The 27,754-nt window shown below is 46.1% G+C and overlaps 1 protein-coding gene across 1 annotated transcript; it reads right to left on the bottom strand.

The window, feature by feature from the left end:
• Positions 1-26,348, bottom strand: LOC147897534 (peptidyl-prolyl cis-trans isomerase FKBP15-2-like). The gene is made up of 6 exons (XM_087380619.1): positions 26,219-26,348; positions 26,020-26,066; positions 25,864-25,926; positions 25,598-25,688; positions 25,413-25,517; positions 1-359 (listed from the first exon to the last, which is right to left on the bottom strand). Exons 1-6 carry the CDS (start codon positions 26,286-26,288, stop codon positions 280-282), a joined length of 456 nt encoding a protein of 151 aa, XP_087236745.1. The 5' UTR covers positions 26,289-26,348; the 3' UTR covers positions 1-279.
• Positions 26,349-27,754: the final 1,406 nt, after the last annotated feature.

The following is a 27,754-nucleotide window of genomic DNA, read 5'->3' as shown; positions in this document are numbered from 1 at the left end:
TACCTATTTATTAGTTTTAATGGCATAAACAAGCATTACAAACTAGTCTTACAGAGAAACAGAGAAAAGAGCAGAAAAGTCGATATGATTTCTGAGGTAATCTGCAACCTGGAATTAGTGAACTTTCACTTCAAACTGAAGATTGTATGAAACTGTGAGTAGGAAAAGACATAACAATAAAAAATGTTTCTTGACAGGTACATCAAAATGGATGGATGATTGCATCCAGAGCATCTAGCGAAGGGAAAGATGTATGACTTGTGACAAATGTCAGCACTCCTATAGCTCACTCTCGGTTCCACTGGCTGTTTTACCATTGACAGCGATCAATTCTGTGTCAAAGATTAGGGTTGCACCACCTGTACTCGTAAACCCCACCAAATTTCAGTCAGACTCATCATAAGAGTATAACGTATATGTATAGAAGAAAGAAAGGTGAAATTTCAAGAAGACCCAAACCCAACACAACATATGCAAAATTATCTAAACAGAAACATATTTAAATAGACATTACTATGACCACACATCATCCAAACTTTTAGAGTCACTCACCAAGCTTCAAACATGAGTTTTGCTAGGTGTAGCATTGACGACAAGCTATCACAACCCTGCTCATGTCATCAGATCGGTTAAAAAGTATTTGGCACATACAATGGGTCATTACAAGGGGGCACTGGAATAGAAGGGACAATGCCCCACCTGTGAAGCCCCCATGGGAGGAGAGCACAAGGGCTTCTTACTTGCATTGACGGCATGGGTGAGTGGGGTGTTATTGGAATATGCACCTAAGCCCCTTGGTGTACCCCCTTGTGGCTTGTAAGATTTGATGGGTAATGAGGCTCTTGGTGCGCTGCATGACACGTGTATAATGGGAGGCTATCCCATAAATCCAATTGTAATGGAAAGGGCCTTGTATATATGGCCTACTTTGAAGGCCTCCTTGCATCCCTGGTCGACCCTTTTGGGGTGTGAGGAGGAGGCGTGGCTATGGGGCGGTGTAAGACCCGCACCTGGCGCATGGAGGGCACGTGGCGCACTCTGCTTGAGCCCAACAGTATCAGAGCTGGCCTGGTCCGGCAAACTATGTTGGCGGCTGTCGTGCAGATGATGCGTGGCAGCTGTCTCTGACTTCTGTGCTCTGCTGTCTGGTCTGTCACGGGATGTGACGACGACCAGTACGGACTATGGCGGTGGATTATTCCTTCATGTGGAGATGTCGCGATCTGCATGGCGAATTAAGTGCAACTTGTTAGGTGGCAACCGGCTGCAGCAGTGGCTGGATGCCTTTGCTGACATGACTTTGAAGGCACTTTGGGGGTGGCTTTGATTTGTACAACCCCCGTGCGGTTTGTCGCGTCACACGTTTGTGGTTGGGCTGGTCTTTGATTTGATCAACTCACCTTTCAAGGTGCTTGGCCCACGGGGGGTGTTGGAATATGGGCCTAAGCCCCTTGTGGTTTGTGATACGTAATGAGGCTCTTGGTGCCTAAGCCCCTTGTGGTTTGTGATAGGTAATGAGGCTCTTGGTGAGCTGCATGACACGTGTATAATGGGGGGCTATCCCATAAATCCAATTGTAATGGAAAGGGCCTAGTATATATGGCCTACTTTGAAGGCCTTCTTGCATCCCTGGTCGACCCTTTTGGGATGTGAGGAGGCGGCGTGGCTATGGGCCGGTGTGCAACCTGCACCCGGAGCATGGAGGACACATGGCACACTCTGCTTGAGCCCAACAGGTGTCACATGGGCACAAGAACATGGTGCCACATGGGCATATGATCTGGCCATGAGAGCTGCCAGATAGGCCACCTTGTGGGCAGCAATGGCATGTGACGTAACTGTCACAACAATGACACAGAACTAAATGCTGCCATGTGGGCAGTAGATGGACTGGCACATGCGTAGAAAATACAGCAAAGAGGGCACACAGATCCACCACAATTAGGCCCGGATCTAAGGATAGATAGATCATGCAGGCTGTGCGCGCAGGTTAGCAGATACAGCCGTAAATGGCTGGGCCAGTAAAGGGTCTTGCAATGAGGCTGACCACAGCCCACGGTAGGATTGGATTACAGGTGATGGGGGCCAGATCCAAGGTCACTCGGGTCTTGCTGGTTGGCCTGATTAGGACCCCGGTCGGCCATAATCGGGATTGAGGCAGAGTGGCCCCTCTCCTATATAAAGGGGCACTTGGGCCCTTTGTGGAGCATTCATGGAGCTCAGCAAGCATTCATAACTTAGCAGCATTCGCTAAGGGTGGTATTTTGTACATGTTATTGTTCTCTTTGGAGCAATACATTACACATCTCCTGGCTGTCTACATTCTGTCCATCTCTCTCTAGATCTGAGTGTGTGGTGAGTTACTCTCGTGCGCAAGCAATCTACAAGTGTTCCTGAGTGTTTGTTTAGTCTAGGCCTACTTGGGAAAGTATTCTGCTGCAAGGTCATGCTCTATGACAGCTAGCCACGGATTTTCCAACAATGCTCCCCTCTAAAAGAAGAATCTCTTTGCTAGTTTATTAATTATATTAAAAAGATCACTCAAATAAGCTGCTACGAAACAGAGAAAGAAAGAAAGATATATTAACGTCCGTGGGAGGCCTCGCGGACCTATGGGACAAAGTGCGGAATACACCAAAAGGGAAAAACTCTACCAGCAACCAAGGGCTGGAGCAAAGGGCGTGCTAAGGCCCTAGCTGAGTACTATGCTTAAATAAAGAGCTCAATAGCTCATGCAAAATCAAGTACAAAACATGTCAAATCATGTACTATCTGAAGTAGGATGAGAGCTGGAACTGGAAGTGGAACTCAGAATCCAAAACCTGGCACTGTGGTGGCTCGTCTATAAGCGGTGAAAATGTCTCAGATCGGCGTCTGTCTGGCTATCTCATGCTGTGGTGGCGGAGGGGGCCGTGGTCTCCTCGATCTCTGAACCCGTTGAGCTATGTTCAGAGTGACCCCTCGTCTCGGGCGGTCCCCTCTAAGGAAAACTGTGATAGGTCTCAAGTGTGCTCTGGTCGCTCTCTATGTCACGGGTGGCCTCTGCAATCCTCTCTCGGCAATCCAAGCAAGAGAGAGAGAGAGAGAGAGAGAGACGTCCGCAGAAGGCCTAAAAGTGCGGAAAACACTAAAAAACTCATATAAGCCACAAAGGGCTGGAGGCTGGAGCAAAAGGCAAGCTAAGGCCCTTGCTGAGTACTATACTATGCTGAAATTAAAAAAGAGCTCAATAGCTCAAGCAAAATCGAAAACAATACATATTGTATCATATCATGTCATGTCATGTCATATCATGCGCTATCTGACGTGGGGAGGAGAGAGCTGGAACTGGAACTGGAACTGAAACTCAGAATCCGAAATTCAAGGCAATGCCACTCTTACTGCAAACATATTCTCCAATATCTCCCAAGTTGCCTTTGGTGTCTTGCATGACCGAATGTGAGGAATAATCAACCTCTTGATAGAGAGAGAAATCACTATTAGAGCTTGTGCATCCCTAGAATCCCATCTTTTCTGTTCTGCTGTGGGAGCCCCTGGAGCAGCAGCTCCAACTACTTGTGCTGCATTTTGACCTCTACCCTTGCCTCTAACTATAGAGGACTGACAGGTGTAGCCACTGTATCTGGCCTTGCTTCATCTCCATTGACATAATCCCAAAGATGTCTGCCAACCAAGATGTTGCGAACCATAAAACTCCACAAGGAGTAGTTGGTGCCATCCAACTTATCCTTCTGTGTGAGGACTCCAAACGCCTCATTGGGGTGCAAAATGCACAAGCAAAATCTGCCAAAGAAAATCTGCCCACAGTGACAAATACTATCACAACCTATCAAAGGCTCAAAATCGCACCACAATGCTCTGTTAATTGCCCAAAAATCTGCGAATAGAATCTGCCAAAAATGGCAAAATTCGGCAAATTGACTCACACTGAGTCCAAAACTTCTTGCAAACCTCCAAAATGCTCTTTTAACTGCAAAATTGCAACCCAAATGCAAAAGCCCCAATTTCTTGTGGGAAATTGCATATAAAAGAGGGCAAATGGTCTGAAAGCCCCAAATGTTGCAAGATTTGCACTTGGCCTGCAAAAGCTCCAAATTTCACTGCAAAATTGCAATGTAAAAGCAAAAGCCCCAAATTTCTTCAACACCCGCACAAAAACTCCAACTGTGCTCCCAAAAAACTCCAACTGTGCTCCCAAAAAACTGAGCCAAACAATGGCTATATGCAAAGAATGCACCTGCAAATAAACCTTGCAAGTAGAACCCTACTCAAGAGACATGCATCAGTCCGTACAGTACGGACTGTACGGCTGTACAGACAGCTGACGTGAGCTGCACGACGAAAGTACAATAAACTGTACGGACGGCTGACACAGCTTGTACGACTAGAATGGTGACCTGTACGGACAAACTGCATGCGTACGGCCTAACAGCTTGTACGAACGGTGAGGCGCCACACGTGTAGGTACGGATGATCTGCAAGTAGTACGCTAACACGTAAGGCCGGGTATGATTTGGCAAAGCTAGAACAGACGCACTCTTGATACAATTTTTCAAAGTAACAAAAGCCTTGTTCAAATCTGCATGCCAAATAATAGGTTGAGTAGACCTAAGGCCATGATCCTTCAATATGTTGGTCAAGGGGACCGTGATTTTGGAATAATCACGAATCGGTTTTCTTAAAAAGACAGTAAGTCCTAGGAAAGAGCGGAACTAAGATATTGTCCAAGAACACAACAACAAACTTGCCCAAGAACTCTCGAAACAAGTCACTCATCATCTGTTGGAAGGTTGCAGGAGCATTGGTCAATCCAAAAGGCAATAAGAGAAACTCGTAATGACCGCCGTACCTAGGCTGTCCTTTCAATATATCTAAATACGAATCCGGTTGTAGCCAACCTGTAAGTCAATCTTAGTGAAATACTTTGCTCCAGCCAATCTGACAATTAAGTCATCAGCACGAGGGAGAGGATACTTATTCTTAACTGTGACTTTATTCAATCTTTTATAATCCACACACATTCTCCATGAACCGTCCTTTTTTCTCTAAACGACGGGAGCACCCCACGGTCATTTGCTCAGGCGTATATACCCCAACTTCAAATATTATTGAAGTTGTTGAGCTACCTTGTCCTCCCTTAACTGACTCATCCTATAAAGTGGTATACTTATAGGCTGAGCATCTAGGACTAAATCTGTGCGATGATCTATTGCCCGTTTTGGAGGCAAGCCTATCGGCAATTGCTCTGGAAATACATCATTAAAATCGTTTAAGAACTTCTTTAAATCAATATGTTCAACCACAATTAAATCATTGGTATCAAACACAGATACAACAAATGAAGAAAACAAAATCAAAACTAACCGAAACACATCATAAGAAGTTGTTTTTAATATATTCCGAACTTGAATTGCATTTACAAGAGGTCCCTCGGAGGGATTTATATCATCACACTAGATAATCACACTAGATAATAAGATGGGTGTCCCCATGCAAAAGAGAAAGAGTATCTAATTTCCAACCAAATTGGACATCATGAGTTTTAAACTATTCTAAGGCCTCAATTCCTTCCACCAAAAAAGAGCCTTTCTTGGTAGGTATCCAACTGCTAACTGTATTCTCTTGTCCTGCCAAGCATCCACTACTTCTTTCTTTCGATCCTTCTGTTCCCCCCAGAATCGAGTTGGGGTTATGTTTGGGCCGAGAACATAAGCCATCGCGTCCATGTGAGTCAAAGTCTGAAGTTGAGTCTTCATAGCAATGATCTGCTAGAAAAACTGCTCATGGTTCAAGTTCACGAGCGCAAACTTTTCATCCAATCATGTGAGAAATTGGTTGAAAGCCTCCTTGGTAACCAAATCCTCATAGACATCATAGTTGCCCCCATCGACTTTCCGGTCAGACATCGGGGAAGGCTGGTTGGAACTTGGAATTGGTTATATTTTGATCTGCCTTAGGGAGACTATTTGCATCACCCAAACTAAATAGGACTGTAAACTGCAAGACTTGTCAAAGATTGCGATTGGAGAAGGAAGGAACTGGCACCTAGACTAGGCCGATCGATCAAACCAGATGGAGACTGCTCAAACGAGGAGTGGGCTGGGCGAATCTTTGGTGAGTAGAGCTGAACGTAATCAGTGGAGCCAAGAGCTCAGCTAACGAAATAGGCAGTAGGCTGTTCCGAACCCAAGAGACAGCAAACGAAAGATAGCCCAAGCAGCCAAGCAGGTGATAACGAAAGGAAGATGATGGTGAGATAGGAGTGGTAACGGCAGGAGGCACGGAAGGAAAAACGGCAAGCTTGGAACTTGAGCCTTGGAGCCGCCTTAGCAGTTGCGAATCAGGAGCTGAGTGCCGACAAAACAAAGAGTGCCCAATTCAAAAAGGAAATCGTGGGCTTTTGTCCCGATTGGTGCCCTAGCTTTGGAAAAAGCAAGGCCAGCCAAATCTAGATGCTTGCTTTTAGGGTTACCTGGCAGAAAAGCAAGGTTGCTTTTCACCATCTCTCCTCAATCTGACAGAGATTTCCCCATCTCCCAGGGTACGTGCCTACATGCTAGTGCACCTCTCGGCTTTCCAAACCGGAAACTCCACCTTGAGCCTCTTCTCCCAATCAAAACGCATCTCTTACCGAGGAAAATCACCTTCTAGGCACCCTCTAAGATCACATGCCATCCTTTCACAATTTCATCCCTTCCTCTCCAAAAATTGACAAATCTCCCTTCCTAACAAGCACCAATCGAACTAGTACGCATCTTCCCGCACACGGAGATCACTCCATCCCTACCTACTGATGAAATTGAGCAGTTTTTAGCCAAAGAAATGTTAGAAATCGACCAACAGAGGGTACACACAGCAGAACACTGTTAGAATAGCCCAAGAGCTCAAACAGTGTGTGAGGTGCGGTGGAATCACAAACTTCTTAACTTACGTGCTCAAATAGATGTGCAGACTAGTAAATAGACAATAGATATAGAAACCACCAAACAATATATTTCCATCCAAAGCTATGGACACAATACAAAAGAGATAGATCCAAAGTCCCACCAGAGCATGGTCCTTTGATCTTACCACAAGATACTTTTATTATCTGCCGGATATCTCTAGAACACTGAGCCCGCGTGCTCCACCTCGAGCGTATGTAGACTTTCTGTCCTTTGACCTCAGCTCCTTGCTGCCCTAGGAGACAGCCAAGGTACCAGCCCTTATAAGAGCTCAGTCCGCATCCTCTTTTGTACTTCTCTGCCCCCTGGAAGTAGGCCTGAGGGTGTGCGTGTGTAGCTGCTCCTGCTGCTCCCCAACTTGCTGGCCTACTGGATGGATGAATGAGACATCAAGCCCCAAGGGCTGGCAAACCTACCGATCCAGCAGGCCATAATGGCCGACTTACCCCCTATGGCCAACTGAATAGCTCCATTAAATGCGCCCCTTCTGGGGCTCAAAACTAGGGCCCCTTGGCCCACAAAACTAGCTCTTTGTGGCTCTCTCCCATGCCCTATATAGGCCGGCTTGCCTGCCCTACTGGCCGACCTAGTGGACTCGAAGTATGCCCCTAAGGCCAGTCCTTTGCAGCCCTACATATATAGGCCGGCTTGCCTGCCCTATTGGCCGACCTAGTGGACTCGAAGTATGCCCCTGGGGCCAGTCCTTTGTAGCCCTACTTGCTGTTGCTCTTGGCCACATGGGTGCCCCTTTTCTTTGTACAGGTTCTAGCCTTGGTCCATCCCTCCAACCAGGCCTTCTCTGACGATGTCCACCCGTGCCCTGATCAAGGCCTTGTTGCAAGCCCACAACTTGCCCACATGCCTTTCCAAGTTGGCGCCTTTTCTCTCTCTAATCCTTGGGTACATGTTGCCCTAGATCTCCCTCCCCACGCTCTCCTCATTTAGGAGCTTACAAATGGGGAGGTGACCTTTCCAACAAGCAATGTGTCACTGGGACGTGAATTTCTAATTTTTAGGAATTTACGGTGACTGACCTGGCCTCAAACTGTAACTGTAAAGGACACTTCAATGCAATTAATTCCATGGGCCAAGGCAAAAGATATGAGGGGTAAAAATCCAATGACTTGCAGGACAAGCAAAGGCATCTATTCTTGGCTCAAGTGAATTGGGGGCTAAGTCAAGTCTGGTCCAGCTTTCTCTCATATCAAAATCTCGTTTCTCTTGCTTCCCAGCTATCCCACACCTTCGGGAGACAGTTTGTCAGATCTACCATCACCTAGGGGACGAGCATTTTCTGAGCGAAATCTTCCGAGCGTCCGAGCGAAGGAAAAAAAAAGCTTCCAACTATGCATAAATATGGCAAAAATCGATCAGAAGAAAACATAGTTTCACTTAGAAATATGCAAAGTATTATAGCAATGCCTATTTTATACAAAAATCTTTAGGTGAATCTGTAGGAATGGTGAGAGCATAATGGGATGGCTTTTGAAGAAACCCACATGTAGAGTAGACTTCTCTATGAAAATTCCCTTATGATCCTTCTTACAACTTTTACTTAATAGGGGGTGACATTGAAAACCCTCTCTCAATCAACCTATCTTCATGAAAGAGTTTCTTCAAAGAAAACTCATTGAAGCAAGCCGTCCAGGTAGTTTCGCCAGCGAAACCCCTTTGAAGCAAGTCTCCCAAGGTAGTTTCGCTGGCGAAACTACCTTGGACAGCACTTTCAAAAGTGACATAACTTTCATATCCAATGTCCAAATATAGTCATTCAACCACTCAAATTGATCCGAACACCCCATTTGAGCACATCTAAGGAGTTATATTTTGGAAAATCTTTCATATATAGTATTAAATATTACATGTATTTTATGAGAGTGATATATAAGCCCAAGTTAATACTTATTTATAGTAATTTAAACTTCTTTAGAAACATGTCCATAAATATGCTATAAAAACACTAAAAAGATATTGCCATATGATATAAATGTGTTAATAAGTAATTATATATGCATAGTATTATTACATTGAGAGTGATTATGAGGAATGTTTCTTAAAGGAATCAACACTTTTTTAAGGTAATAACAGGGGTACAAAGGGATGTCTCTAAATAAGAAAATTATGTTGTGTAAAAATGAATGAGTGACTAGTCTGTATATTTTTATGATAAAGGGATCTAGTTCTAGTGAAAATAAAAGTGTAAAAACCATGTTTCCTAAAGAAAAACATGCTCGGATAAACCTGCTCATAGGTTTTTGCTCGTAAAATTGACGCATCCCATCACCTAGGAGCCCTGAACGGTCCTAGACAGCAAAATCATCTTTCCCAGATGCTGCTACATGAAATTGCACTTCACCAGAGCTGTTCTGGGAGATGATTTGTGAAATCGTAATTTGATTGCGAGCGAGCCTTACAGGACACGCAGTGGTGATTGGGCACTTTTTCCAAGCTCTCCTCTGCTTCAATACAAGACGATTCATCGTTTTGCGTATTCCCAAGGCTGAACATCAGATTCACAATTTGCAAGAGCTGCCAGGGCAGTTCAGAGATTGCGCAATTTGCCAGAGGCCCTCTGGTCAATCATTTTCCAGTTCTACACCTATTTGGGTTATTTCGGTGATCTCCAGAGTCCAGCACTCCGCTTTCAAGTTTTCTCATCCGCCAAGCCATGCAGTGTTAGAATTATTATTATATTCTAGCAGTGACCAATGTAATGTAATAAGTAGGTTAGGGGCACTTTTCCCTCATTAGAGGTTTGTCCCCCTAACCACTATTAGTTCACTAACTACGGTTAGTGAAGGATAAGGTTTTGTCACTTAGACAAAACCTTTCCCTCTTCTTGTAAACTTACTTCATCTATTGCAAACCGATGTTCAGCTCTCTTGCTCTCTCACTCTCCTCTTTCTGATATTTGGTATCAGAGCAGCAAGACCCTGCTCCTAGCTTCCTGCCTAGCTCCCTACTCCTTGCCCGCAAGCTCTTCCTGCTCCAAGCACCCTGGTCGCAGCTCCCATCCGTACCATCTGTACGAATTGATTCCGTACAGCCATATAGCAGCCCACGCTGCTGTCCGTACGCCCGTACTAGCGACGAAGCTCCAGCCATACAACCTGTCATACATCAGCGTGTGAACAAGCATGTACAACTTTTGTGGGATGTTTCGTACGTCCGTACCACGCCCAGCTGCCCTGCGCCATACTGCAGTTCCTATGTAGTACTAGTCGTGCACCATCCGTACTTGCAGGTGTACATGTGCGCACAAGCAGCTGTACAACATCCGTACGCTGTACAGATTTCGAATTTGCTGTCCGTACATTCGCCGTACAACCACACGTGCAGTCTGTACTTGCCATCCGTACAGTACCTACATCAGCCAGCCGTACATCCATTCAGCACCAGCCATACTTCCGTACAGCAGCACCCAGTACAATTATCTTCCGTACAATTGTACGGACTGTCAGTCGTGTCGTTGCTGTCCGTACAAGATTTGCTGATTCCTACAATTCTAGCAGATTTTGTTTCGGAGCAGATTTTCTTTGCAGACTATTTGCAGGCAACTGTGCATTTCAATTTGGGTAGGCTGATTTGAGAAGAAAGTTGGGCATTTTGTTAAATTTGGGACTTTTGTCAAACTGCCCCAAGTTGTGCTCAGCTTCATTTTGAAGCTTGGGGCTTCTATCCAATTTTTTGGCGCACATTGCAAGCGAATTGCAAAGATTGTCCAAGAATTTGGGGCTTTTGCAGGAGATACTATTTGGGTGAAATTTGGCTCAATTTCAGCTCGGAATTTGGGGCTTTTAGTTTTGCATTGCAATTTCTTGCATCTTTGGGGCTTTCAGGGAATTTGCCCTCTTTTGGATGCAATTTCCCTGAAGAAATTGGGGCTTTTGGCATTCTGATGCTGGGGCTTTTAGGCAATTTGCCCTCTTTTGGATGCAATTTCCCTGAAGAAATTGGGGCTTTTGGCATTCTGATGCAATTTGGCACTGTACAAGCATTTTGGGACTGTTGCAAGCAATTTTGGACTCATTTTGAGTGACATTACAGACATTGGCAAATTCTGCAGTGTTTTTTTGGAAGTTTTGGAGAGATTTGCAGGATAATTGAAGTGCATTCTGAGCCTTGAACAGGCTGTGACAGTATTTGTCAGTGTGGGCATATCTTTTCTTTGCAGATTTTACTTGTGCATTTTATATCGCAGGAAGGGATTTCACTTGGTCAATCTGCTGTATTTTTGAGATTATCTGGTGAAAATGGCTCAGAACAACTCAAATGAGATGTTCAGGGTTCTCACACAGGAGGATAAGTTGGATGGCACCAACTACTCCTTGTGGAGTTTCATGGTTCGCAATATCTTGGTCGGCACACATCTTTGGGATTATGTCAATGGAGATGAAGCAAGACCAGATACAGCGACTACACCTGTCACTCCTACAGCTGGAGGCAGGGGTAGAGGTACAAATGCAGCACAGGTGGTTGGAGCAGCTGCTCCAGGAGCTCCCACAACAGAGCAACAAAGATGGGACTCTAGAGATGCACAAGCTCTTTCAGTAATTTCTTTCTGTCAAGAGGTTCATTATACCTCATATTCGGTCATGCAAGACATCTAAGGCAGCTTGGGAGATACTAGAGAGTATGTTTGCAGCAAGAAATGATGCCAGGGTTTCCTTTTTGAAGCGAGAACTTTCCCATACACATATGGAGGAGGGAGATTCCACAAATTCTCACCTCACAAAGCTTCAAGACCTCGCGGAACAATTGCTGAATATTGATTAAGTCATTCCGGATTCAGAGATGATCACCACCACTCTGAACTCTCTTCCTGTGAATTTGTCATTGAGGAGGGGCAGCAATCCTCTCTCCTTTCAGGAGTTGGTAGGACTTCTGTTGCAGGAGGAACAAACTCGCAGAAATATGGCAACCCAGGCTAGCGAGCATGCTATGCTCTCCAATTCAAGCCCAAGGGTAAAGGGCAGCAAAAGCCACATGCCAATCAACCCACACATCAGCATAAAGCTGATTCTGGACAGGCTTCTTATAAGGCAAAGGGTGATACAAATAAGCAGAAAAAGAAGGGCATCTGTCATTATTGCAAGAAACCAGGTCATTATATTGGAGAGTGTAAAAAGCGCATAGCCAAAGAGAAGAAAAGGGATTCCGGTATGGCTGTGTCAGATGCATCAGTTCCACATTCTCATGATGAAAGAGATGTTGCAGCCAACTTTGTTGAAGAGCACTATGCCTTTCTGTCTTGTACTTCAGATTTTTCAGTGGGTAGTTCTGATATTACAGCCACTAATGATGATGACCCATATGCTTTCTAGACTTGCAGTTACGATCCTTCAAAGGATGAATGCTCCTTTAGTGTTGATGAGACACTTCATATTTGCTATTTTGACAGTGGTGCTTCAAAGCACATCACTTCCAAGAAGAGTGTGTTTGTAACTCTGCATTCTTCACCCACCAAGAAGAAGATAACTTGTGCGAATAATTCTTCTTATTCAATGTGTGGAGTGGGAGACATTATTCTCACATCCACTGATGGCACAAATTTCAGAATTTCAGATGTGCTCTATGTGCCAAGGATAAAGAAGAATTTGCTTTCAGTGTCCTCACTCAATAGAGGAGGATTTCATGTTGTTTTTTATGATGACAAGTGTGCAATCAGAGACAAAGAAAATGACTATGCTTTGATGTTGTCTGGCACTTTGTATCGGGGTCCTTTTCAGCTTGATCTATATGAAAAAAGATCCCATCTTGCATTATCAGTAAGCACTCCCACTGCTGCGATGCAAAATGCGGAGTTATGGCATGCCGAGCATGGGCACATGAACTATGGCAGCTTAATGACACTTTAGAGGCATGATATGGTTGATGCATTGCCTCCCTTGGAGTCGCCTCCTCCTCATGCATGTGAAGGCTGCATTATTGGCAAAATGCATAGACTTCCCTTCAAAAAGGATGGTGCAGTGAAAGCTACACGGAAATTACAGCTTATTCACAGTGATGTCTGCGGTCCCATGAGGACACCTGCTTTTGGGGGTTATCTCTATTTTGTTACATTCATAGATGACTTTACCAACTACACTTGGGTTTATGGTCTCAAGGCAAAATCAAAAGTGTTCATGCATTTCAAACACTTTGTGGCTATGGTTGAGAATGAGACAGGACTCAAGGTGCAGACACTTCGAACAGATCGAGGAGGGAAGTATATAACTCATGAATTTGAGACATTTTTGAAAGAAAAACGCATCATGCATCAGCTTAAAGTGAGGCTTACACCTCAACAGAATGGCAAAGTTGAGCGGAAGAATCACACCGCCATGGAAATGGACAAATGCATGCTCACAAGTAAGAAGTTGTCTCACAGGTTTTGGCTAGAAGGCCTCATGTGTGCCAACTATATTTTAATCGGGCTCCTACAAAGGCTTTGAAGATAATCACTCCCTATGAGGCATGGCATGGGAGAAAGCCTTCAGTGGACCATTTCAGAGTTTTTGGTTGTGTTGCATATGCCCACGTGCCTATGGAGTTTAGACACAAGTTGCCAGATAAGGCACTCAAATGCATTTTTGTGGGATATAGTTCACAAAGCAAAGGCTATCGTCTCTACAATCCTGCTACATGCAAGATTTTTGTTAGTAGAGATGTTATATTCTATGAAAATTCTGCACATACACATCCTGAACTTCAGATTCCAGCCTCTTCAGATGATGTGTTTGAGGGGATGCTTTCTATAGCATTTGGTTCCCCCGCTGAAACTCAGAATTTACAGCAACCTCCGCCAGATCCACATGTACAGATTCAGCCCCCAGCTGAATTAGTACAACCTCAGGGTGTGGATGAAGTTGTCAGGCAAGAAATTCAAGAGATACACGCAGCCAAAACAGTCCCGCATTGGTTGCTTCAGACTCTCAAGGAGAGTAAGCTTGAAGCTCCAATGCCTGGCAGGACTTGTAGTGCAGTAAGGCACATGGGGGGGGCTCTTTCAGTTGAATCAGCTTATGCAGGTACTCCTCCTGATGAGAAGGAGCCTGAGACATTTGAAGAAGCAAAGGATAATGTGCATTGGATGAATGCCATGCACGATGAATTGCAATCCATTCATAAAAATCAGACTTGAGATGTCGTGGATTTGCCACCAGGTAAGAATGCCATAGGTACACGTTGGGTTTTCAAAGTCAAAAGAAAGCCAGATGGGTCCATTGATCGGTACAAGGCAAGGCTGGTTGCAAAAGGATATGCTCAAAAAAAGGACATAGATTATGAGGAGACTTTTGCTCCTACATCCAGAATGACCACCATCAGGTCAGTTATAGCAATGGCTGCAAATTTTGAATGGAATGTTCATCAGTTGGACATTAAAACCGCTTTCCTTAATGGAGACTTGTTGGAAGAGGTTTATGTCAAACAACCTCCAAGCTTTGAAATTTCAAGAAATGCACAAGAAGTATGCAAGCTGAATAAAGCTTTGAATGGGCTGAAACAAGCCCCACGTGCATGGTATGCCAAAATTGATGCCTTTCTAACCAGCAAGGGGCTGCACAATAGTCCAACTGAGAGCACCCTCTACATTAAGAAGGATGGGGGGGATATTTTGGTCATCATTCTTTATGTAGACGACATGCTGCTCACCGGATCAAATGAGGAAGTAATTGCAGATTTCAAAGTCCAATTGAAAGCTACATTTGATATGTCAGACTTGGGCTTGTTACATTTCTTTTTGGGGATCCAATTTATTCAAGAGAAACGTGGCATTGTTATGTCTCAGTCCAAGTATGTTCAAAAACTCTTCGATAGATTCAACATGCATGATTGCAAGCCTATGTCCACTCCCATGGAGCCGGGGCTGAAGCTTACAATGCATGATGCAGGTGAATCAATTGATGTCACACTCTATAGCCAGGCTATTGGATGCCTCATTTATCTCTACAATACATGACCTGATATTCACTTTTCAGTTTCTCAGTTGAGCAGGTATATGCACAGCCCAAAGATTATGCATTGGCAGGCTGTAAAACGCATCTTCCATTACTTGCAAGGTACAAAGTCTTTTGGCTTGATGTTTCCCAGGGGGGGTGACTTGCATATGCATGCTTACAGTGACTCAGATTGGGCTAGAGACTATGATACTAGGCAGTCCACCAGTGCGAATTGTTTCTTTCTAGGACATGCTTGCATTTCTTGGTTGAGCAAGAAACAATCTACAGCGGCTACCTCCTCATGTGAAGCTGAGTACAGGGCAGCTTTCACATCGACAGTTGAATGTGTTTGGCTGCGTCGTTTGTTTGCTGATCTTCATCTTTCATTGGAGGGTCCTTCTCCGATTCTGACTGATAGTCAGAGTGCTATAGCAGTGGCAAAGAATCCCGTGTTTCATGCTCGCACAAAGCACATTGAGGTTCACTATCACTATGTCAGAGAGAAGTTGCATGCAGGAGAGATCAATATGATCTATGTGTCAACACATGACAATGTTGCAGACATCTTCACCAAAGCACTTCCACGTGGAAAGTTTGAGGCATTTCGCAGTGCCCTGAACTTATCTCCTTTTGGTGATTGATCATTTCCTTGTACATGACATTAGCACTGCAGGGGGGTGTTAGAATTATTATTATATTCTAGCAGTAAATTATTATCATATTCTAGCAGTGACCAATGTAATGTAATAAATAGGTTAGGGGCACTTTTCCCTCATTAGAGGTTTTTCCCCCTAACCACAGTTAGTTCACTAACTACAGTTAGTGAAGGATAAGGTTTTGTCACTTAGACAAAACCTTTCCCTCTTCTTGTATTACTTACTTCATCTATTGCAAACCGATGTTCAGCTCTCTTGCTCTCTCACTCTCCTCTTTCTGACATGCAGGTGCTCTCTCACTCTCCTCTTTCTGACATGCAGGTGCTTCCAAGGTTGGCGAATTTCTCCACGAGGCCTCTAGGCTTGGTGATTCTCCTCCAGCAAGCTTCCAGGGTTTCTTTTGCTGATTTTTACCTGCCAGGGTGCCAAGGATCTTGCCAAGGAATTTCGTTTTTCCATGCTTGCTGATTTCAAAGGGTTTCCCGAGCTTTCTGATCGGTTGATTGCTTTTCAAGAACTTTCCTACTGCCTCAGACCCTTCAGATCCTTTGGCTTTGCGCAACTAGCCTTTCTGTTTGCCAGGAACAGCCAGATGTGGTGGTTTTGCTGGCCTCTGTCTTGCTAGGACTCCCTTGGGGTATTCAGAGCTACCAAGATAGATTGGGCTGATTTCTCTCTTGCTAGGACTCCCCTAGTGGGTATTAGAGCTGCCAGGTTAGAGCCCTTAGGCAGAATCAGAAGGACTACCATGGAATGTTGCACTAGACTAGGATGCCTTTTCTGTGATTGCACAGCAGGACAGAAGTGCCTGTGAACAAATTATTCAGTTGGCTGTCTGTGGACTGATGCATTGCGGTGCTATTCTTGTATTTGCATGCCTTCTAAATAAAAGATAAAGAAATACTGAAAGGGGCACTAAGTTTAGGGCCAATCTGGTGTCCGGTGCAAGACAGGGGCGATCTAGCTCTCGGGTGTTGTGTTCTAAGTTGCTTTGGCTAGCTGTGGAAAGTTCTAAGTGGCTGTAAATTGAGTATTTGCTCGTTGTTATCTGTTCACCGCCCTTTGGATGTCCCGAAGGCCGGTTACAATGGTTCCGTTGCCAAGACATCGCCATCTTCTTCAAGAGGGTGAGCCCGTGGCTCTGTTAGGGTTAGGATAGCAAATACTAGTTGCTGTAACAAATGTGCAGCCAAGAGAAATTTTCAGCCATGGCACATAGCACGGATGTTGAGGAGAAATCGGGGTCTTTGATTATACTGCATGGTGGGAGGAAGATGATGAACAGCCCATTCAATCGGAGCATGCAACTAAGGGTTCTCGTCATAAAGAGGAAGAGGTTGAGGAGCTAAGTGTGGATGAACAGTTCGGGGCGCAGTTGCAGGGAACCACTCAGACTTTTGCACAATTGATGCAAGATCCACGTTTTGCACAATTGGTGAATTCCCCTTTGAAGCCTGGGAAGAAGAAGACTCCGCAATCTGGCGCAATGCCTCTTGCAATTTCAGGCGATGGTTGGACAGCCTGAGCAAGGCATGGGGATGCCTGAAAGTTTCGCTTATGGATTTCAGCCTGGCATGCAAGGCTATGAAGGACAGATGTTCAGGGGTATGCCGGCTATGATGCCTAACATGATGTATGGCAACATTGGGACGCAGCCACGAATGCAGATTCCTATGCCTGGTATGATGGGAAATTTTTCGGGAATGCCTGGAATAAATGCAATGGGATCAGGGATAGTCAATCATGCTGTGAATAGTGGACAAAGTGTCACAAATCTTAGTAATATGATGCAGCCCCCGTATTTACAGCCACCTGCCTATGATAATCGCAGACCCAAGGAAAAGCAGAAGGACTATAAGGAGGGTGGTTCAGCTGTAAAATTTGACACTTTCAACGGGAGTCAAGACAGGTTGAAAGCTCTTACTTTTATTCAGCAGTTTGATGCAGCATATTGAGGTGGGCACGGGCACTTTACCGAATCATCCAAAATTCGAAAAGCCACAACTTTCTTGAAGGGAAACGCTTTGCAATGGTGGACAAATCTTCTTTTGCAAGGGAGAGCACCCACCACATGGGTTGAGTTTAAGCAGGTCTCTTCAACTGCATGGTTGACCATCGCATTTGAATGCAATGATATCGCCCTCGGATCTCATAGTAGACTGGGCAAACACATAGACAATGCTCCTCTATCTAGATCTACTCCATCCGGCAGTGTGCATATCCTCTGCCCTCTAGGTATGCCTGCAGCTCTCCCTGTCTCGATCCTAAGCTGATGCGACGAGACTCACAACTAACCAACGGCAATCCTCAATGCATGTGAGACTCTCCTATCTGTTGGAAAGGTCACCTCCCCATCTGTAAGCCCCCATATGAGGAGAGCATGGGGGAGGGAGACCTAGGGCAGTACCCAACAGGAAATGAGAGAAAGGGGCTGCCACATAGACAGCATCATGGCTGGCATGTGGGCAGCACATCTAGGACTGTTAAGGGCAGGACACAGGGCCAGGAAAGTACGGAGCAGAAGCAAGACAGTCTAGGACAGATTGCGCAGGATCTAGGACATGGAGGCGCACTGTTTGCAGAGGCACAGACATGGCAGGGAGTGCAGGCTCAGAACTGCAGCAAGGAATGTGACTGGCAGTGGGGAGGTGGCAGGCCCTTTATAGGCTGCATATCTGCCTTGAATGGAGGGCCAAAAGCCCTGGAAGTTTGGGCCATAAAAGGCCTGAATTGTGAGCCCTTTAAGGGCAGTTTTTCCCAAGCAGACTGGGTCAGTTTTTTGTACAGACTCAGTCGGTTTTTACAGACTGAGTCGGTTGGCTGGCCAGGCTCTTGAGGGCTATATAAGGGGGACCGTCAGCAGGAGAAAAAAGTGCCTTGTGCTGCAGACTTAGCTTGCAGGAAGCTGCCCACCTAGACTGGTTTCCAGACAGCAAGGTGGAGAAGATCATTCTAGACGGAAAGTCTACTCACGCTCGAGGTGGAGCATGCGGACTCTAGTCTAGAGATAGCCAGCAGTTAGGAGAAGGATCAGAGGACCACACCATTGGTGGGACTCTGGATCTGTCTCTTTTGTATTGTGTCCATAGTTGTGGACGGAAATATATTATTTGGTGGTTTCTCTATCTGATTGGTTCATTGTCTATTGATGAGTCTGCACACCTATTGTATGCACATAAGTAAAGAAGTCTGTGATTCCACACCGACACCGCACACTGTGTGAGCTCCTGGGCATTACTATAAGTCTTCCGCTACGTGTACCCTCTGTTGGGTATTTTCTAACACTATCCTCAAGGTACTGAGGTCTAATGACGAAACCATGCTCTGAGACCCTCAAGAAGTGATCATGGTAGAACTGGATCTTGGTGGGGAACTCCTCTCCCCCCCAAGCCCTAGATGTATGGAGCTGGAGGAGGTCCAAACCTGATGGGGGACTGAGGGCTTGCTCCGAATCATCTTGGATCCCATAATCACCTGTAGACTCTCAAATCTCTTTCACTCTGTTGCTGAAATATCACCCCCCCAGAAGGGTGCTACATAGCTAGTCAGTCTCACTAGCGTGTCAAAAAGCCAACCCTTCATCAAAGGGTCCTGGAAATGTGCTTGGAAGCACCGCCTCTCTAGTCGGTCCAGAGCACCCCGTCCTTGTGTGAGTCGTGCCGTACCTGCATGGATCATCGTGAAACCTGGTCCGATAATCACGACCCCTAAATACGTGTAAGACTGCACTATCTTCACTGGCTCGTCTCGGTAGGTGCGATGGGACACTGCTCGTGAGGTGTTGAAGATCATAACCTTGGTTTTCCCAAGGTTAATTGTCGAGTCTCTCTCTCTGCAAAACATCTCTAGAGCCTCTAGATATTTCTGCAATCCCTCCATTGAGGATGATATGAGGACTGTGTCATTTGCGGACAACAGTATCTGCACCAAACCCTCTCCACCTCGGCGGTCTACAAAGGAAGATCTCATCGATATAGAGCCCGAAGAGAGTCGGTGAGAAGGGGCAGCCTTACTTCACTCCGATAGACCTCCTGGGGCACGTACCCTCCCTCTGATGGACTCATATAGACTCATGCCCCCCCAAACCATGATCTATCGGAGATGCAACTCCTGTAACCTCCTAATCAGGCGAGAACATGGGACAGTATCAAATGCCTTATGAAAGTCTACGAAGCAAGTGTACACTTTCTTATGCCTTGACTTCGCCTCCTCAATGATAGCCCTCAAGGTGAAAATGTGGTCTAGGGTGGAGTGCTGTCTCCGAAAACCTGCCTGCCCAAGAGTTTGCTGCCCGTGACCCTCTCTGTGGCTGATGATCTCTCTCTCTAGTACCAAATGCCTTACGAAAGTCTACGAAGCAAGTGTAGACTTTCTAATGCCTTGACTTTGCCTCCTCAATGATAGCCCTCAAGGTGAAAATGTGGTCTAAGGTGGAGTGCTGTCTCCGAAAACCTACCTGCCCAAGAGTTCGCTGCCTGTGACCCTCTATGTGACTGATGATCTCTCTGTCTAGTACCGACCCATATATTTTAGCCAAGGTGTGTCCAATCATAAGAGTGCGGTAGTTCCCAGTGTCCATGGAATCAACTGCCTTGTGTATCGGTACTATGGTGGTGGTGCTCCAAGTAGGCGTGATGCAACCGGCCTTCAACAAACTAGAGGGCAGTGATCCTCTTCTACTCAGTCTCATAAACCTCATAAATAGCCACAATGCACACTTCAGTCACTTCAACCACTTAACAAAACTTAGAAACAAACTTCAACAGCAACAATGGTGAGGCTAGAATGCCCCTGCTCAGTGAAAACGGTACACAACACGACGCCCGTTGGCCCCAAATACCTTGGCGCCCATTTTGATATTTATTGAATGCTTCTAAAATGGAAATGCTTTACACCGGGGGTTCACCCCTGCACTGTTCCTCTTTGCAAATCCTCTATCTATCTTCTGGGCATCAAAACCACATGCACCACTAGAATCCTAGTAGCAAGGCAATCTTAGGCATCCAATTCTGACCTGACCCAACTGAAAGGCATACAAGCATCCAAACCACTAACAAATTGTGCTCAAAGCAGCCTCAAGGCTCTCATATGCATCCACACTGTCCTTAAGTCTTTCCCCTGAACACCCTTGCCTCTGGGTGCTTGCTAGAACCTGAGAGAGAGCAGAAAGGACTACAAAACACCACACATGCACTGCAAAATGCTTCAAAGCAAGAAATGCAAACAAATGGAAGTCCAAATCCAAATACCCACTGTCCGTGGCAGAGGAACAAGCTCAATTCTCGTGCCTATCCCAGAGCAGGCTCCCAACAGGGTGCAAGTGACTTCTAGCTTCAAGGAGATGAGAGAAAATGAAGAAAGAGACCGAAAGGAGGTAAGAAATGGACTGAAGAGGACACCTATCTGCAAATCTGTCCCAAAGCCTCGACCTTGGGATATGTGCCTCAAAATCCCTGCCCTAGCAATCCGTACAACAGCCTCGAGGGATGCACCTCATATACGTATAATCCGTACGGCTGTAAGGACTGCAGTAAATGCTTCGTACCATGCCTCGAAATCCGTACTAGCAGCCGTACATTGCCTCGAGATGTGTGCCAACAGCTGGGCTGCCTCGAAAAACGTGCAAGAGCTGTAGAACAAGCCAGAGCAGCAGCAAAAACAAGGAAGAAGATGAGCCAGACGTTGAAATATGTCAAGGATGCTTCTGCTAGGCCTGGAATGCCCCAGGAGGGTGAGGGGAGAGAGATGGTGGGTGGGAGAAGGGCATGTTGCATGACACTTGGCCCTTCATTAAAGCTCTAACCCACCTGACCAAGGACGTCGGTTGTCCTAGGGCCCAACTTTTAGACCCCTCTCTAGTGCCTTTGCCTTGCTCCTAGGACCTAGTGGTGCACCTAGATTTTGCCCCTAGGAACTTCTGGGAAGTGCACACTTCCTCCACAGTTAACCTTGGGTTAAGCGTGGATTGAGTTACAAAGTACTTTACATCACTTTTCACGTCCCCATGATACGAGAAGCCATGGCATATGGCATGGTTGAACAGTTGTGCTAGGACCGGGATCAAGATCTCCTGTCCATGTGCAAAGTGCTCAATGCGTAGTCCCCATGATCTAGTGATCTCTGGTTATGAAGCTGGAGAAGAGCAGCCCGTACATTTTGTGTAATAAACAGGTGACGTATTAGGTGGTGCCTGACTCGTGACACCATAGATAGAGCATGCATACGTATGCCAAGCTGCTGGATCTATGATGGGGATGGGCGACTTCCCCTCTGACGAGCCCACATCCCATGGTAGATCTCCTCCACGAAAGGATCTGATCACCTCATCCATCCTGTGTATGAGGAAAGCCCGCTTCTTATGCCGTGTCACTTGACATGAGATCCGTTGTGCCTCTGGTTAAGTCAAATGTCCCAGCGCTCACTCAATTGTGAGGTGGTTAAGTCAAATGTCCCAACGCTCTGATCTATCTCCACTCATAGTCAAACCAAGGGTTCTAGGGCCTCTTCCCATTTGGGACACGTGCAAATCGAGTCATGGGAAAGGATCTGGTGGCAACATCCTGTATAACTGAGACAAGGGTATCTGATGCATGTGCAAGGTTCACGCCCTCTACAAGTAAGACTGGAAGCTCAGAAGTCAGGTGGCTCACGTACACCGTATCAAGAGCATGGTCAAAATGGATCTAAACACGAGTGGGTGGTGGGGGGCCCACCTCATAGCTGGCATGGATGCCGATATACAAAAGGCAAGGTGTGAGTGGTCAACCCCGAGTGGAGGAGGAGACACAATAAAATCGTATATCCATGGGACAAAGGCTAGTGGACCCAACAAGTAGTCCACTGTACTTCTCCCCCCGCCATGGGGGAAACAAGTGAGCCCACCAGATGATGGCTATCTACGAAGCCCGCTATATATGATCAAGTCATGGATAGCCCCCCACTCGAGTAGATGCCTCCCATACGCTGTCACTAGTGCACCTGCATCAGCCAACTGCTTCACAATCCCCAGGTCTGCTGCATCCATCTCCCGTACTATGAGGGAATCCTCATCAAAATCTAGTAGGCCAACCTGTCTGTTCTCAATATGTGCATTAAAGTCACCAAGGAGGAGAGTGTCCCCCTGTCTAGAAAGCTCTGTGATGCCATCATGAATAGTCTCATACGGACTGTGCCCGTCAGTGGTGACTTCTCGTGCATAAGATGATGTGTCTGAGGGAAAGTAACACACTGCAATGAAAACCGGGCGTGTATCTGGTAGCTGAACTCGCACCCACATATATCGTGCGTGCTCCTCTCTCCACATCACAAATATGAGTGGTCCCAGATGTGCTCTAAAAGGACAGCCACACCTCCCGACCCCCGTACCCCACTGTCTTCTCTCATCTCCTTCCTGTGGGCTGATTCCCAGGTATATCCCGTCACTGTCGGCAGCCCTATTTCCGGGCTTTCATGGGTCTCGGTGTAGAAGATCATGTCTTTGTGTTAGAAACTCACTGTGCCCACCTGTGAGCCCCCGATTTGAGGGGACAAGGGGCAGTGAGAGGTAGGAGGGCTGGGAAAGAGAGAGACTCAGGCTGGCATCATAGGCAACCAGCACATGGGCTGGTTGCTGCCTGCAACAGCAGAGAAATAGGGGGCCTTGGGCCTCACTTGGAGGCGCCTGCAGCTGCATAGACTGGCTGCACAGGGCACCCTTAAATAGGGGCCTGTGGCAGGCCAAGTCGGCCCAACCAGGGCCACCGACCAGGGCCAACCCTGGTCGGATTTCCAGGGCCATCTGGTCGGCCACCAGAAAGGGTACCGACCCTGCTGGTCAGTCAACCCAAAGGGCCTGGGCAGTGCCTATAAAAGGCCCACTCCTTCAGTCATTCAGTCATTCCAGCATCCAGTGCAAGACTGAAAGCCTCCTTCCAAGGCTGTGCTGTGCACTCAGAGCTGGTTCAGTTTGTGAGAGAGAGTTCCATCAGTTTTCTCCAGCATTTCGCTGAGTTTTTGTATTGCTCCCTTGGAGCCAGTTTCTGCCCACCTTCCGGTGGATGAATATACTCTTTCTCTCTCTCCGTTTAAGTTATCTCTGAGTGAGTGTTTATTGCATCTGTGATCATCTATCTGAGTTGAGTGTGAGGAAGAGTTGGAGAGATCTTGGGTGGAGGTTTGAGTGATTCATTCCCTCCTATTCTCTAACACTTTGTTAGTGTATGTTTCCAAGAAACCCCTAGGATCGGACCAAAGAATACCATTGCAGCATTGCTATTCTCAGGCCCCCTTGTGCCCTCATCTCCTAGGTCTAACACCGTCGTGTGCTGTCCATCTCCCCCTTTTCTCTTTCTTCCCTTTCCTCCTGTTCTGCTCTCTCTCTCTCTGATAATCACTTTCCCATCTCTGTAGACAGCCCATTTATCTGCATCTCTTGCTGCCATAACACGCACCATTCCCTCTCTCCGATGCTCCTACTGCAGCAATAAATTTATCCACACTAAGAAGTGGAGCCGATTAAAGCTCGCACATATGGAGAGGCTTGTGTTTGTGCAGACAAATCTCTACCTCACAAAGAACATCAGACAACACAGTTTCCTCGAGTCTCTTCCAACTTTCAAGTTTCAATCTCCCATCCCTCTTTTCTATTTTGGATCTTCATCAAGTTAGAAGATTGTCTCAAGGAGGGTGGTACCATGGATGGTTAGTGCTACTTGGATTGTACCTGTCTCTTGGGATGGCTTACCAACCCGGAGGAACAGGGGCTGCGGGTTAAGGACCAAAGATCAAGGATGCCTTCAAATTGTTACGGAGAACTCCCTCAAGGAAACTCATGGAGCATCCGCATCGACGAGTGGGTATTGGCCCACAATGGGTCATTGAGAAGGGAAAGTGGAGTTTAGAGGTCAACTCTCCACGGTAAGCCCCCACATGAGGAGGACATGGGGGTCCAGGGACCAGCAGCATAGGATGGGATCTGAGAGGAGCAGTGTGGGCAATGCATATAAGCTGCGACCTGGGCTGAACAAGGATCTACGCTGCCACATGGGTAGCATGCACAGTCCTTAGGACTGACTGTTGGGCAGCATCATAGGCTGCTGTGCAGATCAGCAAAGAGGGCTGGCATGGGCCCTGGTTTAGTACTGGATGACTGGCTGTAGAGGCCCTGCAATGGGTTTGTAAAAGGGGCTCACAATGGGCTGCCTTGTGGCCTATTTATAGCCCAGTCTGGGGAGGAGTAGGTCGGCCCAGTCTGTTCTGGTCGGCTGGCTGCCAGACGGGCCATCCAGTCTGTGAGGACTTCCTGCCCTCTATTAAAGGGCCTATTTGTGGGCAGTTATGCATCTCAGTCTGCAGCAGATTTTGGCTTTTATTTCTAACAAAGGAAGGCTGCTAAATCTGACAATAGCACAAGGGCTGAAGGGCAGTGGATGCTTCCCTCACTACTTCTCCTTTGTGCCTTTGAGCTGAAGGCTGGGGATGAATATAGAGTGGGCACAATGCCCCTTTATTGAGCAGGAGGGCTGGACACCCACCCTCTTGTAGCAAGCCCGACTGGAGTAGTAGGTAGGCTGACCCAGACTAGACCCATCCCTCTTTTGGCCAACCCAGGTTTACCTGACCCAAGCACCAGACCAGCCCACCATAGTAGGCCAACTGGTCGGGCGGTTTGGGATCAACAGACTAAGCTGGGGTTTGGGGACTACAATAGGGCCCCTCTCCTCTTCACTCAAAATGGTGCTGCCTTTTGGCAGCCAGCCTACACCAAGTAAGCCAACGTTGAGGGAATGTGTGGCTCTTAGCTTTATTTGAATCGGAGATTGGTTGATTCTCAATCAATCTCTTGTTTTGATGTATCATCAGTCGTCTTGAAGAAACATATTCCAGTAAGAGAATAAATCGATAAAACTTGCCTGGAATTTTGGGAGGGGAGCCTTGAGCACCATAACCCAGTTTAGAAGGGATCTTTAATTTCCTTTTCTCGCCCACACACATTCCAAGAATACCTTGATCCCACCCTGCAAATACGGTGGCAACGTCAAAAATTCAGTGACGAAAATCGTCACGCATAGAAAGTGAGCTTCTTGAGATATTGAACCTTTGATAACATGCCCAGCTCCCAGTTCAAACTCAATCGGCTCGCCCCTTGAATAGCTCGAGTCAAATTCTGTTCCATCCGTAAGAGTTCCCTGCGTGAAGATCAACATAAATCTTAGAATCACTATTTCCCGGCCACTCATAGAATGCAATCTTGCACTAAGCATGTGCGAAAATCGAAAGATAAAGATGCCTAACAAATGAAGATCTAGTACATAAGCTTCTATTTCGTCCGATCGAGCAGCCACCATAAAGGAAATGACTTACCCGGTAATGCACCTTAATCGAATCACCTTTGTGGGCTTGAATTTCACACAGCTTGGGCTTAAACTGCAACAAAGATTCATAAAATGTCAGTGGCATTTCCGGAAGGAAATCTTAAGTAAGCAGAGAAGGAAAAGAGAGAGTGATTTTCGAGGATACCTTTACGCCGATCTGAAGCTCTTTAACGTCGGCAGTCTTTGCACAAGCTGCAAGCAAAAATGTTGTTAGGACAAAATGGGTAGTGCAAGCAAAATGTCTGAAGCGAAATTCACTGAGAGAGAGGGGAGAAGACAAAGCCTATAGCCCCCGAGAGGATTGTACAATCGAGAGAAAGTCAAATCAAAGCAAGAGAAGGCACCTTTTGGGATGATGGAGAACAAGGAGAAAAGACCCAGGAGAAGAAGGAGGCAGATGTGGGAGGCTGCCATGGGGAATTGTGTGTGTGTGTGTGTGTGTGTGTGTGTGTGTGTTTTACCCTCATTTATACTTGTCATATCTCTTAATGTATTTTGGCACATCCCATTTTGGGATAGTGACTATATATAAAGCAACAAAAATTTCCACACAAAATAGATGCCCCTAACATTGAAAAAATCCCAAAATGAGTTGCATTATGCAAGCACTTGGGTTTGGCAGCGGCTTTTGTTGCCTGGTGAAGATTGTTTTCTAATGCCTAGGCTAGAATCTCTATAAATGGGTATCAATTTCAAAATTTTGCTTTTAAGGAGATCTATAAGACAGGGATGCCTTGCTCTTTGCCATTGTCAGAGAGCCCTTACTGGTTCAAATTGATCGTCACTTGAATAGTGGAGTTATTAGAGGTCTGAGGTTTCCTGATAATTCTGAGTCATGCTCCTAGCTCTTTGCTTATGATAACACCAACTCTTTAGTTGGGAAGGAAGCTAACATATGCAAATTTATGGAGGTATTTGGGGAATTTGTTGCCTTATCTGACTCAAGAATAAATCAAGAAAAGACAATTGCTCTTTGGCTTGGATGATCCCCCTTGGTGGTCTCAAAATTGGATCCCCAAGGGACAGTTAATCAGCTATCTAGGTTGCCCGCTTGGAGTCCGGGTTTCCTTTAAGCAAAAAATTGATTGGGCATTTCAAAAGATCACAGGGAAGATTGCTAAATGGTTAGGGAAAGTAATAGCTGTAACCGGGCAGGATTACTATAGCCAAACACGTTCTTGAGTCCTTATTGGTCTATGTTCTATCACTGCTACCCTTTGCAAAGTCAAATCTCAGGAAAGTGGATAAGGTTGTTCCAGACTTTATACGGGGGAAAAGGTGGCACACGATAAATTGGGACTTATTGTCAGAGGCTAAGTGAAATGGTCATCTAGGTTTAACGCCCATGAGGATGACAATGACGGTCATCGAACTATGCAATGACAGTCTAGAACTAGACATGGCTCCCAAGCTAACTCAAAGGCAAGTATAGAATCGACATATAGAGCATTGGGTTGCTAATGACTTCCCCGTGTGTTTTGAGGTCATCCCTCATCTGGCTGCAGAAATAGTCCACCCAATTTGTAACCTGGGGATCCACCAACCGCATCAAGATATTGGGCATGATGGATTAATCGGTGCTTTGCTTGCGTTAACCATTGTAGGGCTCTTGCCGGTCTTTCCACCTTTGGCTTGTGAATGGCGATGAAGTGGATTTGGCCTTTGCTCTTCTGTCAGTCGTAGTGGCAAACCATGCTTAGGGCCTCCAGCTTCTTCTTTGTTGCATACTTTTCACTGACGACTGGTAGACCGAAGGCAGCACGTACCACGTCCTGATTGAGGTGGTAGTGGTGGGCAGTGCTGGTAGGATAAGCAGTTCACAAGACGTGCCTTGGCAATTTTTCCCATGACACTATTGTATCTGTCATAGATTTTGCAAA

The sequence above is a fragment of the Dipteris shenzhenensis genome, chromosome 10 (genome assembly GCF_047967505.1).
Source record: "Dipteris shenzhenensis isolate YYH24624 ecotype China chromosome 10, Dip_SZ_1.0, whole genome shotgun sequence".
In the NCBI taxonomy this organism is placed as follows: Eukaryota; Viridiplantae; Streptophyta; class Polypodiopsida; order Gleicheniales; family Dipteridaceae; genus Dipteris; species Dipteris shenzhenensis.
Note: the sequence above shows the minus strand (reverse complement) of the source record. Positions and strands in the feature narration are given on the sequence as shown.